General features: G+C 35.1%; 1 protein-coding gene across 1 annotated transcript in view; it reads right to left on the bottom strand.

The window, feature by feature from the left end:
* Positions 1 to 409: 409 nt before the first annotated feature.
* Positions 410 to 14,587, bottom strand: part of LOC119645370 — a 125,805-nt gene continuing 111,627 nt past the window's right edge. The window contains 1 exon segment of the mRNA XM_038045554.1: positions 410 to 3,569. Coding sequence (XP_037901482.1) covers positions 572 to 3,322 — 2,751 coding nt within the window. The 5' untranslated portion in view covers positions 3,323 to 3,569 and the 3' untranslated portion in view covers positions 410 to 571.

Raw genomic sequence — 14,587 nt, 5'->3', positions numbered from 1 at the left:
AATTCTTATGCATAGACATTTTCTCTCATTTATTACAAAATAATTCAACAACGGACAACAGAATTTGTAGTCCAATGGCAAGACCTTATGCAATTAAACAACTGACATAACTGACATCATCCAGCTCCGAAGACTTGACACATTATTGAACTGATTAAAATATTGTGTTCACAAAAGAGCCCATTAACGCAATTTAAAAGAATTATGAATTCCAAGTATTTGATTCCAGACATAAATTGTTGCGCACTTTTTCATTAGTTGCCTATTGTTTTTAATCGCTTAAGAACGAGCGAAGGGTGAGTTTCCAACCGAGAATATTAGATTTGCATTAGGACGTAGAAAATATCAAAAGTAAAGAAGTAAATTAACAAAAAAAAAAAAATAAATAAATAAATAAATAAATGGTTTTCTCGTCGTTTTTCTTCGTCTTCTTTTTCATTAATTTTTAATGTAATATTGCACTCATTTCAATCAATTCAAAATTGTCAAAGACCGAAAGTTCTCTGAATACCGCATTAGCCCCAAAATTTCCCTTTTTGGTGCCATGCTCTCGATACTTTTGCAGCTGATATCAGTGATATTGATGCCGTAAGCTATTGCTGTTGTTATCGCGCATTAATGTTGCCATATTGTTTGTATTATTACTATTGTTGTTGTTATTATTGTTGCTAGAAGAAGAAGTATGTCGTCCTGTTGTACTGCAAATACCATTACGCATTGGCAAGGCTGGCGGCGGTGGGGTGGGTGTAGGCGTGGACGGAGGACTAGTGTAACAATTACTTAAATTATGGTCCACTGGCAGAGAATAATGGGAGTCATTGTGATGCAAGTAATTGGCATCGAGAGTGTGCGTGTGATTTATACTCAAAGCACCACCACCGCCGCTACCCTGTTTGTTGTTGTTATATTTGTGGTGAAGTGTCGTATTGTTATGATTGAAATGATCCTGAGTTAAACGTACATGGCGCTCAGTAGTGTTAGCTTTACAACTGTTATAGTGGCTGTTGGCTATCAAACCACTACAAGGGTTCAAAGGCTGTGTGTAAATGTGATTGTGCGTCAAAGAGCTTTCTTGCTGTTGATGATGATTACGATTACCAGCATGGCGCGGTAAAGAGGACATGGTATGTGATTTCCCCTGCAAAGATTTTCGCATATCTTGTTGTGAAAAGTAACTGGAGGAAGTGGCAGTTAAACAATGAGAGTTGTTGCTCATCACTTGTATCTGTTCCAGTTGCATAAAGGGCGATTGATTGTCGGGTACAGGACCGCAGCTGTTCGCTACCTGCAATTGTTGCAATGTGCTGCTGTTGACTGTTCCCCGACCTCGATGCAGAGGCGGGGGAGGTGCTTCTAGCTATAGCTCAGTTACAGGTATAGGACGAGAGCCCATATACTGTAAGGCCTGTTGACCATAACCACTGCTAGAAGTAGCGTAGGGAACATTGGCTTGCAAAGGGCACGGCATTTGTGGTTGGCGCGTCATGTAATCTTCATCTGAGAATGTTTTCTGATATTCTCTTTCCTTTCGCCCCAAGGCAGGGTTACCCCAATCCCCTTTAAGCAATTCACGAATTTTTCTCCGGCACGTATATATAACCAAAGCCAAAATAGTTATTGCGGCTGCGCTTACTACCAACAATATACCGAGAAAAAATTGTTGCTTTGCATCGGCATGAGAGCATCCTAACATAGACGGCGTAACGGCATTTAATGATTCACCTTTTAAAGAAGCGGGAGCAGAACATACAACACCTAATATTTGTTCATTGGTTCCATTTTTAGCAAATAATAAGGAACGTAACCACAACAACTCACAATCGCATATCAAAGGATTATCAGAAAGATCCAAAGTATGCAAATCTGACCAAGAGAAAAAGCCCTCAGCCAAGGTTGGCAATTGATTACCTTTCAATATAATATGCTTTAAATGGGGTAGTCCAGTAAAAGCGTTTTCCTGTATTTCACTTAACATTTTGTTGGTTGATAGGTTGAGATATTCCAAGTTGCTGTTCGTTGTGAACGCTGAATTTTCCACTCGCCTTAATCTTTGGGCGCCAGTTATTTCTAAGCGCTTCAGATTTTTTAAACCTGAAAAGGCCCCGCTGGAAATAACTGTAAAATCATTTTGTCCTAAGGAGAGATCCTCTAGTCGCTCTAAATGACTTAAAGCTGCTTGAGGTATGTGCTGTAAACGGTTGTCAGATAGATCGAGGTAGCGTACACCTTCTAGACCCCTCATTGCTTCGGCCGAGATATTATGGAGACCAGCTCCTTTTAAATCCAAACGTGTTAGCCCTTTTAATTCGCTAAAAGCCTCTGCCGGAATTGTCATGAAAGAATTGGTACCCAAATATAATTCAGCTAAGTTTGGTAGGGAGCGAAAACTGTCGGAAGCGGGTACGGAGGTTAAAGTGTTATCATCGAGATATAAGACCTTCAAATTTATTAAACCTTCAAACGCTTTCGCGCTTATTCGACTAATACGATTTTGCCCTAAATTTAGTTCTTCCAATTTGCCCAATGGAGAAAAAGTTATATCTTCTAGTTCAGCTAACAAATTACCGCGTAGATTTAAAACACTAAGCGCTGACAAACCGATAAAGGTTTTACTCGTGATTTGTCCAATTTTATTGTGATTCAAGTGCAATTCTTGTAACTTACGCTGATATGCAAAAGTGCGTTGATGTATAGTCACCAAATCGTTGTAGGACAAATCGAGGAATGTCAGCTCTGCGTAGAATTGTATCGGTGAATCGATGGTTTTGATTTTATTGTTTTTAATTATCAACCGTTGTATGGAAGGATTCAGAGCAATGGGCAATACATCTAAGGTGCCCTCGCCGCACTTAACCACCAGGATATCATCATCGCACTGACAGCTATTCGGACAATTTGCCAAACCATTTGCTAGCGACACAAGACCGGAAAACATATACAAGCACATGACTATTGCAACGGCTGTGAGTTGTCTTCTCGGTAGCTGCTGTAACGTTGTGTGGCCTGACAATTTTGTAACTTGTGGCTTTTCATGAAGCTTATGCTGATGATTTCGCTGATAGTGTTGATGGTGCTGCTGCTGCTTTTGGTGTTTTTGTACTTGGCTGTTGTGTACATCGTCAACATGACATGTTGCAGATGACAACGTTAACGAGCGTAACGGCAACAAACGTTGCTGTAACAGGTCTTCGTTCTGCTCAACTATTATGGCTGTTGAGGCTATTGCTGTCGCTGTCTTTGTAACTGCTCTTGTTGTGGTTTTAAATGTTTCGTTTTTCATTTGGTCGGTTGCCACAGATTTTCGTTTCGTTGTATTTCTCATTGTGTTTGTGTGCGTATATTCGGTTGAATGAAAAGATTATGCGATATACGAAATGGGTTAAGTTGATGTTGTTTAAGTCTATGTAATAGCGTCGCTCTAGCACCCTTGTAAAATGCGTCGTAACTTTGTTCTAAGTTATGCTTTTGTGATCTGAAGTCTCAGATTGATTGCCAACTAACTCTCAACCTTTGCTAGTGATGAGGTTGATGATGGTTGTCGTTCACCACCAAGCGAAGCTTGTTGACAGCTGTAAGGAAAACAATAGTAGAAAGGAAAAAAAATGTTGTTTAATCGGGAAAAAACTCACTTAAATTAAAAATATTTCTTTAAGAATTTTTCTAACGCTTTATCATCGTCTTTTTTAAACCCACATATAATTTAAGTTCAATATTATTGCCACAAGGACAACAGTTCCCATCCTAAAATAAATTTAGCGTAAAAAGAAACGCAGGAAAAAAAAAGAAAAATGCAGGAAAATATTCTAAAACATTCTATTTCTCTCCTGGTTTGGAAGTGGGTGTATACGAACTTGTTGTCATTTATGCGTGAAATATTGATTATCTTAAGCGTAAGCAGTCAAGCCAGCCTTAACGGGCGAGGCAGGTTTCTTCATTTATGCGCTTCGGGTCGAAGATTTGCTAGCAGTAACTTCTATAATTTTGTGTATTAAAAGCCCATCGCCAAATCATAATTGTTTGCTTCTAAAGCTTTCCATTTTGATCCCTAATCTAGGTCAACGGTAATCAATAAAAATGCCAAAAAAAAAAAAATCAGCTGTAGGTTAGAGTAGGCTAAGATCGAATCGTTTCACATCTACCTATCTGTGTATGGCGACGATTACGAATAGACTTTCTGTAAACACATACAGGCAAACTCGTGAAGTGACCGAACAAAGATGTACTCACAAGCGCAACTATAAATATGTTCAAGAAGCATTTATTTATTACATCTTGTATGTTATGTTTCACCAGACCTTTAGTTTCACTTATATTCTTGACTTTGCCTTCACCGGCTACGTTGGCTGCGTTAGCTACGCAGTTTGCGGTCGTAAATATTTTTCCTTTACATATACAAAAGCAGAGATAATTAAATTATACCATAAACCATGCACTTCCAGAATGTTTTCATTTATTTCTTTTAAATAAATAATAAATATAACTGTATGAATGGGAGATGCGAGTGTGTGTGCACACATATAAAATCTCAATTTTTTTCTTCCGAGCGTAGTTGAAGGCCATCTGCTGTGTCAAAGTGTCAACTTGACACAAATAAATAAAAATATCTGCAATAAATTTCGTCTTGCTGCCCTAATCTTAATCTTCCTGCAAAAGCTAATGTTGGGTTGACGAGTGGTCAAAGCTGTCAGCGTGAATCTACAATTTTTCTTTCGTTTGCTTATAGTTACCAATAAAACTCGTATGTAAACTCTGAATGCTCTAACGTCCTTGGGCAAGGAGTAATCTATTTTAGGATGTGTATTGGATGTTTACAACTGAGTGCAACCGAAAGTGCTGATCTCCGCGCAAGCATGCATCATATGATTCAATGAGACGCCGGTCTGACAAATCCCGGTGATTTGTGGACCGTACTAACTTTTAAACGATATTCGTCAAAATTTCATGTCTCTGTGACAATTCGTTTACGAGTTACAGTTAGTTTAGTGGTCTACGCAGTTGACTGCCAATTTCACACTGGACAGTAATGACGTCACATTGTTATATATTACAAGGAGAAAAACCTGTTTATTTCGCCTAAATAGTGCCAAACAGAGCTATAAGTCGTCAAAACCTTGTTGTTAAAGCTAAGGAAAGCGGCATCCATTTCGAACCGAGCTTTCTCATAAACAAATGCTCATGCATTGTTTTCAGATATCCTCAAGGTGTCAGTTAACTCAAGCATCTTCTTTTTTTAGTCTATTCAGTTTGATATTTGAATCCTTGCTAGAAATGTTTCATTTTTCTCTCGTTTGGAGTTATCTACAATCGAATATAGCTTATTATTAGCTCCACATCGGAGCTTGGTTGTCGCCAAAATATAAACCCTTCGTATAAATCCATCGTGTATCATGTATGAAATGGGCTTTATCACACCAAATATTTGTCATATGGACCGAGAATCTTTTATTATTATTTTTTTGGTAAAATGCTTATGTTGTTACTCGGAATTTGCCAAAGTTCGCGGTGACAACCTGACGCTAAGAGAGCTTTCTGCAGCAAGCGAAACACATGCCCGCCAGACGAGGTACGAATCGTGATAGGCTTTTAATGGATCAAAAGTTCGAAGCCAAGCTCGCCTGATTCTCTTTTAAATTCCCTATAAAGCGTATAGTAGTCGCGATTTAAAGTGAAATAAAAATTTCTCTTTAAAATGAAAACATTCTGTCGATTCCCCTTTACAAGCAGTTTCAAAGAATTGGATGTAGTACGTATTTTAGCAAACATCGCCTTGTCATTTTTGAAGCATTGTTGTTGTTTGTTATACATATGGTATTACACTTGTTCTATAGGCAAGTGAATGACATGTTATTTGTGTACACGTGCATGTGTGCAATACGTATATATATACGTATATGTAAATGTATATATATTATGGCAATTTTCAACTCACAAAGCTTAGCACGAACAAAAGCGAAGTATAGCAGAGCGCACATATGCGTTTTATTCAATACTCTGTATATATATATATATATATATATATTTTGTATAGTATTTCTCGTTGCGATTGAGTGGATAACCGAGTGAGATACAACGCTTGTATATACACTGATAATTCAATGTATTTGTTACGAAATATGTTGTATATACCCATATGTGTATATATGTATATGTATGATCGACGTGTATCAGTATATATAAACAGCCATAATGCCAGTGCCAATATATATTGTTTTGATTTCAAACAGAAAAGATTTGTGTTTGGCAATCTTAAATTCCAACTTTTACAGAATTACTCGTCGTACAAGTTAAATCTGTAGTTAGTCTCTTTCACTATGAGTGACTGTATGTAGATACACGTACGTACCTCAAACATATATACATATATATATATATATGTATATATATATAGGAGCATATTTAAATTTGTTTACGTTTCAATATAAAGCCGTGCATACATTCAGAAAACATAACCACTAGCGTCATCACTATCATCATCATCGTCAACATCATCAGCATTAGTATCAATATCATTTTTCTTCAGTAATTTTATGCAGATAAACAAAAAATAATGCTAGACAAACTAAAATTTTCTTTAGAAGTAAAAAAAAAAAAAAAAAAAAAAAAAAATAATACAAAAAAGAAAGAAACACGAAAAAACAAGGAGTAAAGAACAAAGAACGCCGAACAAAAAGCATAGAATAACATAAATAGAAAATAAATTCTAAATTTTCTATACTCTTCGAAGAAAAACGAAAACAAACATGCAAGATTTTTGCATTCATTCCTTTTTCCTCGATTCTGATTATGTCGAGAATTTCATTCTGTATGGTTGCTTCTTCTTAATTCCTGAATACAAATATATACATACTTTTTTTTTTTTTTTTGATAAACATTATTTTGGTTATGTCTCGTTTATTTTGGCTAAAATCTGTTTGTTTCGTTTGGCAGGCATCTTTGGATTTTCTTATTCAAACAACAATTTATTGTTCTTGACTTGATAGCAGCAATTGTGGTGTATTGCTCGTAGGGTGAATGTATGTATAAGTACGCATTGACATCTGTGTACATATGCATGTTTTTTAAAAGATTTGGTGAACAGAATTTAAATTACAAATCAACATAAATGAAAACAAAAAACACTGAAACCAAATTCGATTCATTCATGCAGCGAAGTGGTTTTCGATTATTTTTATTTTACACATATATATATATATATATATACATAAAATCAAAACTTTTAGACGGTAAAGAAGTAAATTTAATGCCATGAATAAATAACAAGAGAGATAAGTTATATTGAGTTTGAAACGAATCTTTCGATGTCATACTCACACTAACAGTGTCCTCTTTTGATAAATGAGCAATATCAGTAGCCGATTAGGTAAGAATCGCGACAACTCAGTCAGTGTCCGTGGATTCAAATGCATTAATGCGATGGAGTTTGCCTTTTTTGGGACCATAGTGAATGCTTACCAGTAGATTTCACGCCCATCGCGTTTCCATTTCTTTCTCTTTGCTCACTTCTTTCTGTTTGTCAACGTATTACGCGAATAGGCGACATCCCCAAAGACATTCGCCACATCAAAAATAAATAAAAAAATCGAAAGGACGATTCAACTCATCTGTGGAGATAAATAAAACGCTTTTGTGTTAAAATTCAATCTTTGCAAAGAAGAAGATGCCAACTAAGTACAAGACGCAGCCTAGATGGACGGATGGGCAGAATCTTTCGTTGTTTAAGCATATATATGCCTATGTGACATCTTACATCTTACACCTTACATGTATTAGCGGCTGTTACAAATAGTATGACAAAACTAAAGATTTGCAAGCTTTTTCGCTGACCAAATATCGATCTGAATTATTAGATAACGATGTGCAAAAGAAGTTTTTGCGCCCCGTAACATACGATACCAAATGCTTCTTCTTCTTAGTCTGATTTATTTTGAAAGTTCCGTTTATTTCTTCACTAAGAAGTGCTTCTTCTTCTTAGTCTGATTTACTTTGAAAGTTCCGTTTATTTCTTGACTAAGAAGTCAATATTTGTTCAATAATCATATATCAAACTTCTTTCTATAGGTCTTTTTGTAAAACAAGTTCAAATGTGATACATGTAAACCAAGTATTGCTCACATGATCAATTTTTTAGATACATTTTTTTGAAAAATAATAATTGTTATCTTCTATCTTAAAAGTAATCTTCTATCTGCCTCTACCTGTTCTATGATCATGCTACCAAGTGCGAGGCAAGTCCGGGCTATTGGCGTCCTATACGAACAGTCTTCAACATTCCAAACCGAAGCGACGAACCTTGTCCGCAAAAACAAGTAGGTCTGTCGGTTATAAAAACTTTTCGGAGCCCCATGAACCATGTCTGGAACACTGTTAACAAATTAAGAAATATTAAAATTTTTCGGGTACCGAGTAATACCGTTCTCTCGGGAGAGAAATCAACACGTTGATCCAGTAACCAAATCTTCGCTTTCTGCACTATTACTTACGGATGGCATAATGGTAAAAATGGAGTCTCAAAAATTTGTTTAAAAAACAATTCAAGAAAAAATTGCCGAAAAACAAGCTGACTGTACTATCGTTTATGCTACTGCCACGTTAAAAATGTGCATAATGCCATCTAATAATTTTCAAGAATATTTTCAAGTGCTTTGAGCCGGCATGGTGAAGGTAACCTCTCTAATAGAAATAAACGAACCGGGGATAGAAAGGAGATTATAGGCGTTATTGGAATTTTGACATGCTTTCATTATTTCAACGCCAGTGACTAAGTTCAAAAGAAATGAGGTGAGGCACATTCAAGTGAGTGTCACTTGGCAAAATTAGCGAGTAAATATTTCCGTTGATTAGTTTGGCCGCAACTATCGTCCGTCGTATAGATTTGCACTGATGGCAATCTTCATCTTCGCTTGTGATAAAGGAGATTAATAAATTGCTGACTATTTTCGCTTCTTTGGAATTGCATTTGCTTTCAAGAGTGATGCCATCCGAACGACAAAGCTTTGAGAAAATGCTGGTTATGTCTATTTCAAAGGAAGCATTATTAACTGCTTAAGAGGCAACGCCATTGTAAATAGTCACCAACAAAATATTGTTCTTTTGTAAAATATAAGAAAAAATGTTTTGCATGAAAGAGATAGTGACGAGTATACTATAAAATTGATGGTATTTTTGGGGAGTTCACTTATTTTAGCGTGAGCTGCCTATTGGGGTTATCTTGTTTTTCGCCAGAGTTTAGCAAACAATTAATTTGTTCCATTCTTTTTAAAATGATTTATTAAGAAACACGAAAATTATGTTTGGTCGCAATCGCATCTTCATTATCATTTCACAAAAGAAAAGTAATAAATTTTCATATTCTATAATCTATAACGGATGCAGTTGAGTTTTACTATTTTCAGAATGAAAAAGGTAATTTATAGAGTGTATGTGTTGTACTTTATGAGTAACAAGCAAAAACCGCTGAAAACAAAGATATTCATAGTTTTTATTGCATAGGGCGGTGGGCGTTGCAGACGGGTCCTTTGATGGGTTTGGACCATGTTCAGGTTCTTTTTAAAGTTGATAGCATTATTTTCTGCAGACAGCAGAATGTTTACAATGCACATTACATTACAAAGGCCAACAGACGCACACACGGGCGTGATGAATATACTTTGTGGAATTTTTCAGTTTGGAATTCAAGCTCTCTTTTGGGCGTTGCAAACGTTTTGACAAAATGAACATACCACTCATCACGCGTATTATAAGTATTAAATATATTCGAAGAAAAATATACTTAACTAGCATGTTTTGTTCGTCTTCCAAGCGATCTTAGCATTACAATTTCCCTTATGTTGAGGAGCTTCATCGTAAATTAAATCTTTAAATAGTGCATTAGAAAGTGCCTTAATATCAATATTAGTGAAAATCTTAAATAAAAAGTAATGAACTGTGTAAACGTTTCTTGCTCATACCTTTACTTTACAATTGCAATTTTTCTATTTTTCTATTTTCTATTTGCTAAGAGTTTGTTTGTCACGTTCATATAAGACTCCTTTACGTTGCTGAGTTACAAAAAACTCAGCAAACGTATGTCTGGAAAATCTTACTTAAAAAAAAGAAAGCGAAGAATAAAACAACTTGCGCAACAAGCACGCCGTGTCGTCACATTTATTTAAGAAAAAAGAAAATAAGGGGAACTAAGGGAAGAAACGAACCTAAAATTCTTATTACAGTAAACGGAAAATGGCAAGCAAACTGAACCATGCTAAATTGTGTTAAAGTAAAAGATAAAAATAATTTTTTTTTTTTTTAATGCCTTCAATATTTATATGCAGTTTGTCGTGTAGTTCTGTGGTGGGTATGACCTTGCCTTAGCACATATATATCTGTATGTATTGCGTTACATTGGGTTCTGTGTTGCATTCTGTCAAGTGTGATATAAATCTTTAGAAACCGCATGAAAAGCTATACTATGAGTCTATATATTTTCTATTAGTTCTCAACACTTCTGGGGAAAATTTATATTCAGGGGCTACACTCAAGATACGAAATTTATATTAAGATTTAAGAAAACAACTAAAACAAATGCTACACATCATGTATACGCGAGTGTATATTTATCAGCGATTTCCATGTCTATTGTTAAATAAGTAATGAAAATTTTTGAGAGAAATGAAGAAAGAAAGAAATATTTAAAAAAAAAAAATCGGAAAAGAATTATTGAACACTTTTAAATCCACCATCGAAAGACGCCGTTATATTCATTATTATTCGTATCTATTGTGTTCAATAGTAATCAGAAGCAAATACGTCTTCTACGAGGTATATCTACAACCTAAGGATAAAGGTGAACGCTTGTAAGATCCAGAAGAAAACTTCATGGGCCCTTTAAAGTATATATTCTTGTAGGGCCCTTAAGAGCTGCAAGTTTCCGATAGGGCCTCTCCAATACTAAATCCTGAAACTATTTAACCATAAGCGTCTGTCCTTCCGTGGCAAATATTTTTCTGATCGAAAAAAATAAAATATCGTCTTCAAATCTGGCAAAAATTTTTGAAGTTCTTTATCTCAGTTTAATATTGAAAATGGGCCAAATCAAAGACACGGTTACAGACCGACACAAGCTGAATAAGTCTCTGTTTTCAATACTGAAAAAATTTACTTTCTTATGTAAATGTTTTGAAAATATGTATTCGAGTTAGCTTAGCTTCGTTTGAAATCTTTTTGGAGCTTATGGACATATACCCATGTGAAGCAGATCAATTAGGTGGTGCGACTGCGATGATAAACCAAGTACACCGGAAATTTCTTTAAAAATGCGATGTAAAATATGTTTGGCTTTCATAGCCAAGCAAGACTTATTATAGGCAGCCTGTCCGAAAGTTTCATGCAAAGTAAAAATTATCGCGTAAAACCTTCATATTTACAAAGCCCCAAGGACAAAGTTTTTGAAGCATAAGCAATAAAAAGAGAACGTAGTAGGATATTATAAAAATAAACAAAAAATAATTAGACAAAGCATCTCTGGCATTATTGCGTGGACGGTGGGGAAAATTGAGTTAAGTGTATTTGTTTACAAACATTCTACATTATTTTTTTGTGGTTATGAAAAATGTCTTCTTAGGGCGGTCTAAAGAAAATGGAGTTGATACGATGAAATGATAACAAATTCCATTTGGAGCGTCATCCTTGCTTTCTTTTCCGTACCTTTATGTAACTATAGCGAATATAATAAATCATTAATCGAATTTGAACCCATACAAATAGCAAGAATCGAAGAGCAAGTATTTAAATGGCAGCTTATTAAAAGCGTTACTGATAACGGGAAATGAAATTTTATTAGTTTTTATCCAGAAGCATATTTGATCCCATGTTTCTATGTATTTAGCTTCCTCTACTGACAACCACGCAGAAGACGATATGGAAATATCTTAAAAGATTTGTATAGAGGGCGTAACAAATATTGGATAATGCTGTGATTCGCTTAACTACAAGTAACAGGATGTTTTATAACCTAAATTGTTCCGGCCTCAAAACCTTGAGAGAAAAAGAAAGAGAGTTGAATCTTATGAAAATCTTATATTGTACTGTATATATTGAGATCCCACAAAGTGCATATATCCTTGATCAACTTTTAAGCTGATTTAAGTGTGTCCCTCTCTCTGCCTGTTTGTATGTCTATGTAATGAATACGGTAAACATTATCCTTGTCGCACAAATGCAGTAACAGGTCTCAAATTTTGTGCAAAACTGGTGTTGCAATTAAGCGACTACAGCACAATATAACCCGAGACCATTTTTGCTTTCAAAAACAAAGCAAATTGATTTTTGCGCTTTACTTATAAACCACAATAGATGCAACGATAAGAATCGGCATTTATATTCTTTGGGCGGTCCTGCAGCATCTGTACAAAAAAGGAAAAGCCGAAAACGCCTACTCAATATTAGAGAACATTGATATTTCATTCTTTGCTCAAAGCCAGAAAGAAGTTACAAAAGCCTTACAAAGTGTGCATATTATTGATCTGCATGGAGCAGTGATAAGTATAGCAGACTAGGTCGCGGCCGAATTTAATTTTCTTATTCGCTTAATATATCTTGAATTCTTCTAAAATTGTTCTTGCAGTTCACTAACACCCAGAACATACATAACATTCTATATAGCGGCTTACGATGAGCAAAAATAAAAAGGAGAGAATAAAATATATGATTGTAGGTAGGCTCATTCTTGCTTTGATCGATTTGGATTAATCGTTAAAGCCATGAAAAGTAAGAAAGTAAGAAAGCGAAAACCTTTTGGAATTTGAGCAATAACTACAGAAAACGACCTAAATGATAAGACTTGCTACAGATATAAGACATAAATGTAAACGTAAATGTTAAAATAAATGGTGATGAACCAAGTTGTCGCATTAAAAAGGAGAACGCAACGTAAACGGTGGGGGAAATGAAGTTTTCAAAATTTATAAAAAATTCTATTAAAAAGCTAGTTAAGGGAAATTGTATGTACATACATAAGCAACAAAGTTAAATGTTATATTTCATGCTTGCCTTTTACATTCTTTAATGTGTGCATGTATGTGCGTTTTTCGCTGTTTTTTGTACAAGAGAGAGAAACGACCGTTGATGACGTCCTTCCGTCGCAACTATTTTGCAGGAAATATCCATTTTTTTCTTCGTTCTTCGCAACACTAAAAATGTTTTTGCGTTCTTTACTCTTTTTTTTCTGCTCTTCGTCATACGATTTGACGCTGTTGTTATATCTTTCTATTATGTAAATATAGGATGAACAGACTTCAAAGACCCTAATTCGCAGCATAGTAAAAAGTGTGAAAATTCAATGAGAAAACGGGTCGTAAGTCAGAGACGATTTTTAAAAAATAATTTTTTAAGCTTCTTATAAAAATCCAAACATTTTTTATTCTCTTATTCTGTATATATTATACAACAAATAACATTCATTAGCAGTTTTCAACTAAGATACACATATTCGCATTTTAAGGCGAATATTGCATATCCAGCTTAAAAGGTAAAAGTAAATATTTCTTACGAGGTTTAGTTGATAAGCTTAAAAAAGCTTTGGAAGCAACAACAAGATTGGATTGTTGGGAAAGCCTGTTCGTTTTCTTCCCTAACAGAAGCAAGCAAGGCCTCTTTTTTGTGAAAAAGTTTGTTTGCTTCTGCACAGTAGCGTTTATCTGATGCCCTATCAACTATGAAAAGTCAAAAGTAACATTTTAGGCATTTTTAATTTTTTTCTACAATGTAAAAATGGTATCCAAACAAGCAAGATATTATTGCACGTGTATGTATGGCGAACATGTATTGACAGAACGGCAGTGTGAAAACTGGTTTGCAGAACTTCATTGCGCCAGTTGAAGCTGATCAAAACCAAATAAAGGTGTTAAGTAATGCAAAACACCGAATAACAAGTCGTGAGTTCGCCAAGAGAGTACATTTATAAAATTCGAGCACTATAAGAGAATAGTCTCAAAGCCATATAACTTTCCAAACACTATAATATTTATACGGGAGAATCATAGCTCACCCGATGAGCTAACGCGTTTGTTAACCGGACAATGCTTGCTTACTTGGGCGCTAGCATTCACTGTTGTTTGACGATTATTGTTTTTTTTTTTTTTTTGTTTCCTGCGCAACAATCGTTAAGTAGCATTTCTCTCCTTCTCAACTAAATAATTTCAGACTTAAGTGAAGTTGTTAACATTTTATATAATTAATTCCTTTGGAATTGAAAATGAAGCAAGCAAGTTAACAAAAAAAAAAACAACTTAATCGAAGCAGAAAAAGCTTGATGACACCGTATGTAGTTTCAGGGGATCAACTTGCAATAAACTACAAGGTTAGAATTAAATTCATTTTCAAAATCTAAATAAAGTCTTTATGCACTTATTAAGTATATTGGAGCATTTTAATAGAAGGAAAGTGGTCTCAGCAGTTCTTCGCTGCAAAATGATAATTAGGCAAAGTGACGTTTTAAATTTTTCAGTGTCCGAGGGCAATTTAGATCAAAGTTTCTGCAGAGGCCACCTAATTAAGAGGATTAGGTGTAACAATTGTGTAACAGCAACTTTTTTATTATATTAGTTTGGGG

This window comes from Glossina fuscipes, unplaced genomic scaffold (genome assembly GCF_014805625.2).
Source record: "Glossina fuscipes isolate IAEA_lab_2018 unplaced genomic scaffold, Yale_Gfus_2 1, whole genome shotgun sequence".
Classification (NCBI taxonomy): Eukaryota; Metazoa; Arthropoda; class Insecta; order Diptera; family Glossinidae; genus Glossina; species Glossina fuscipes.
Note: the sequence above shows the minus strand (reverse complement) of the source record. Positions and strands in the feature narration are given on the sequence as shown.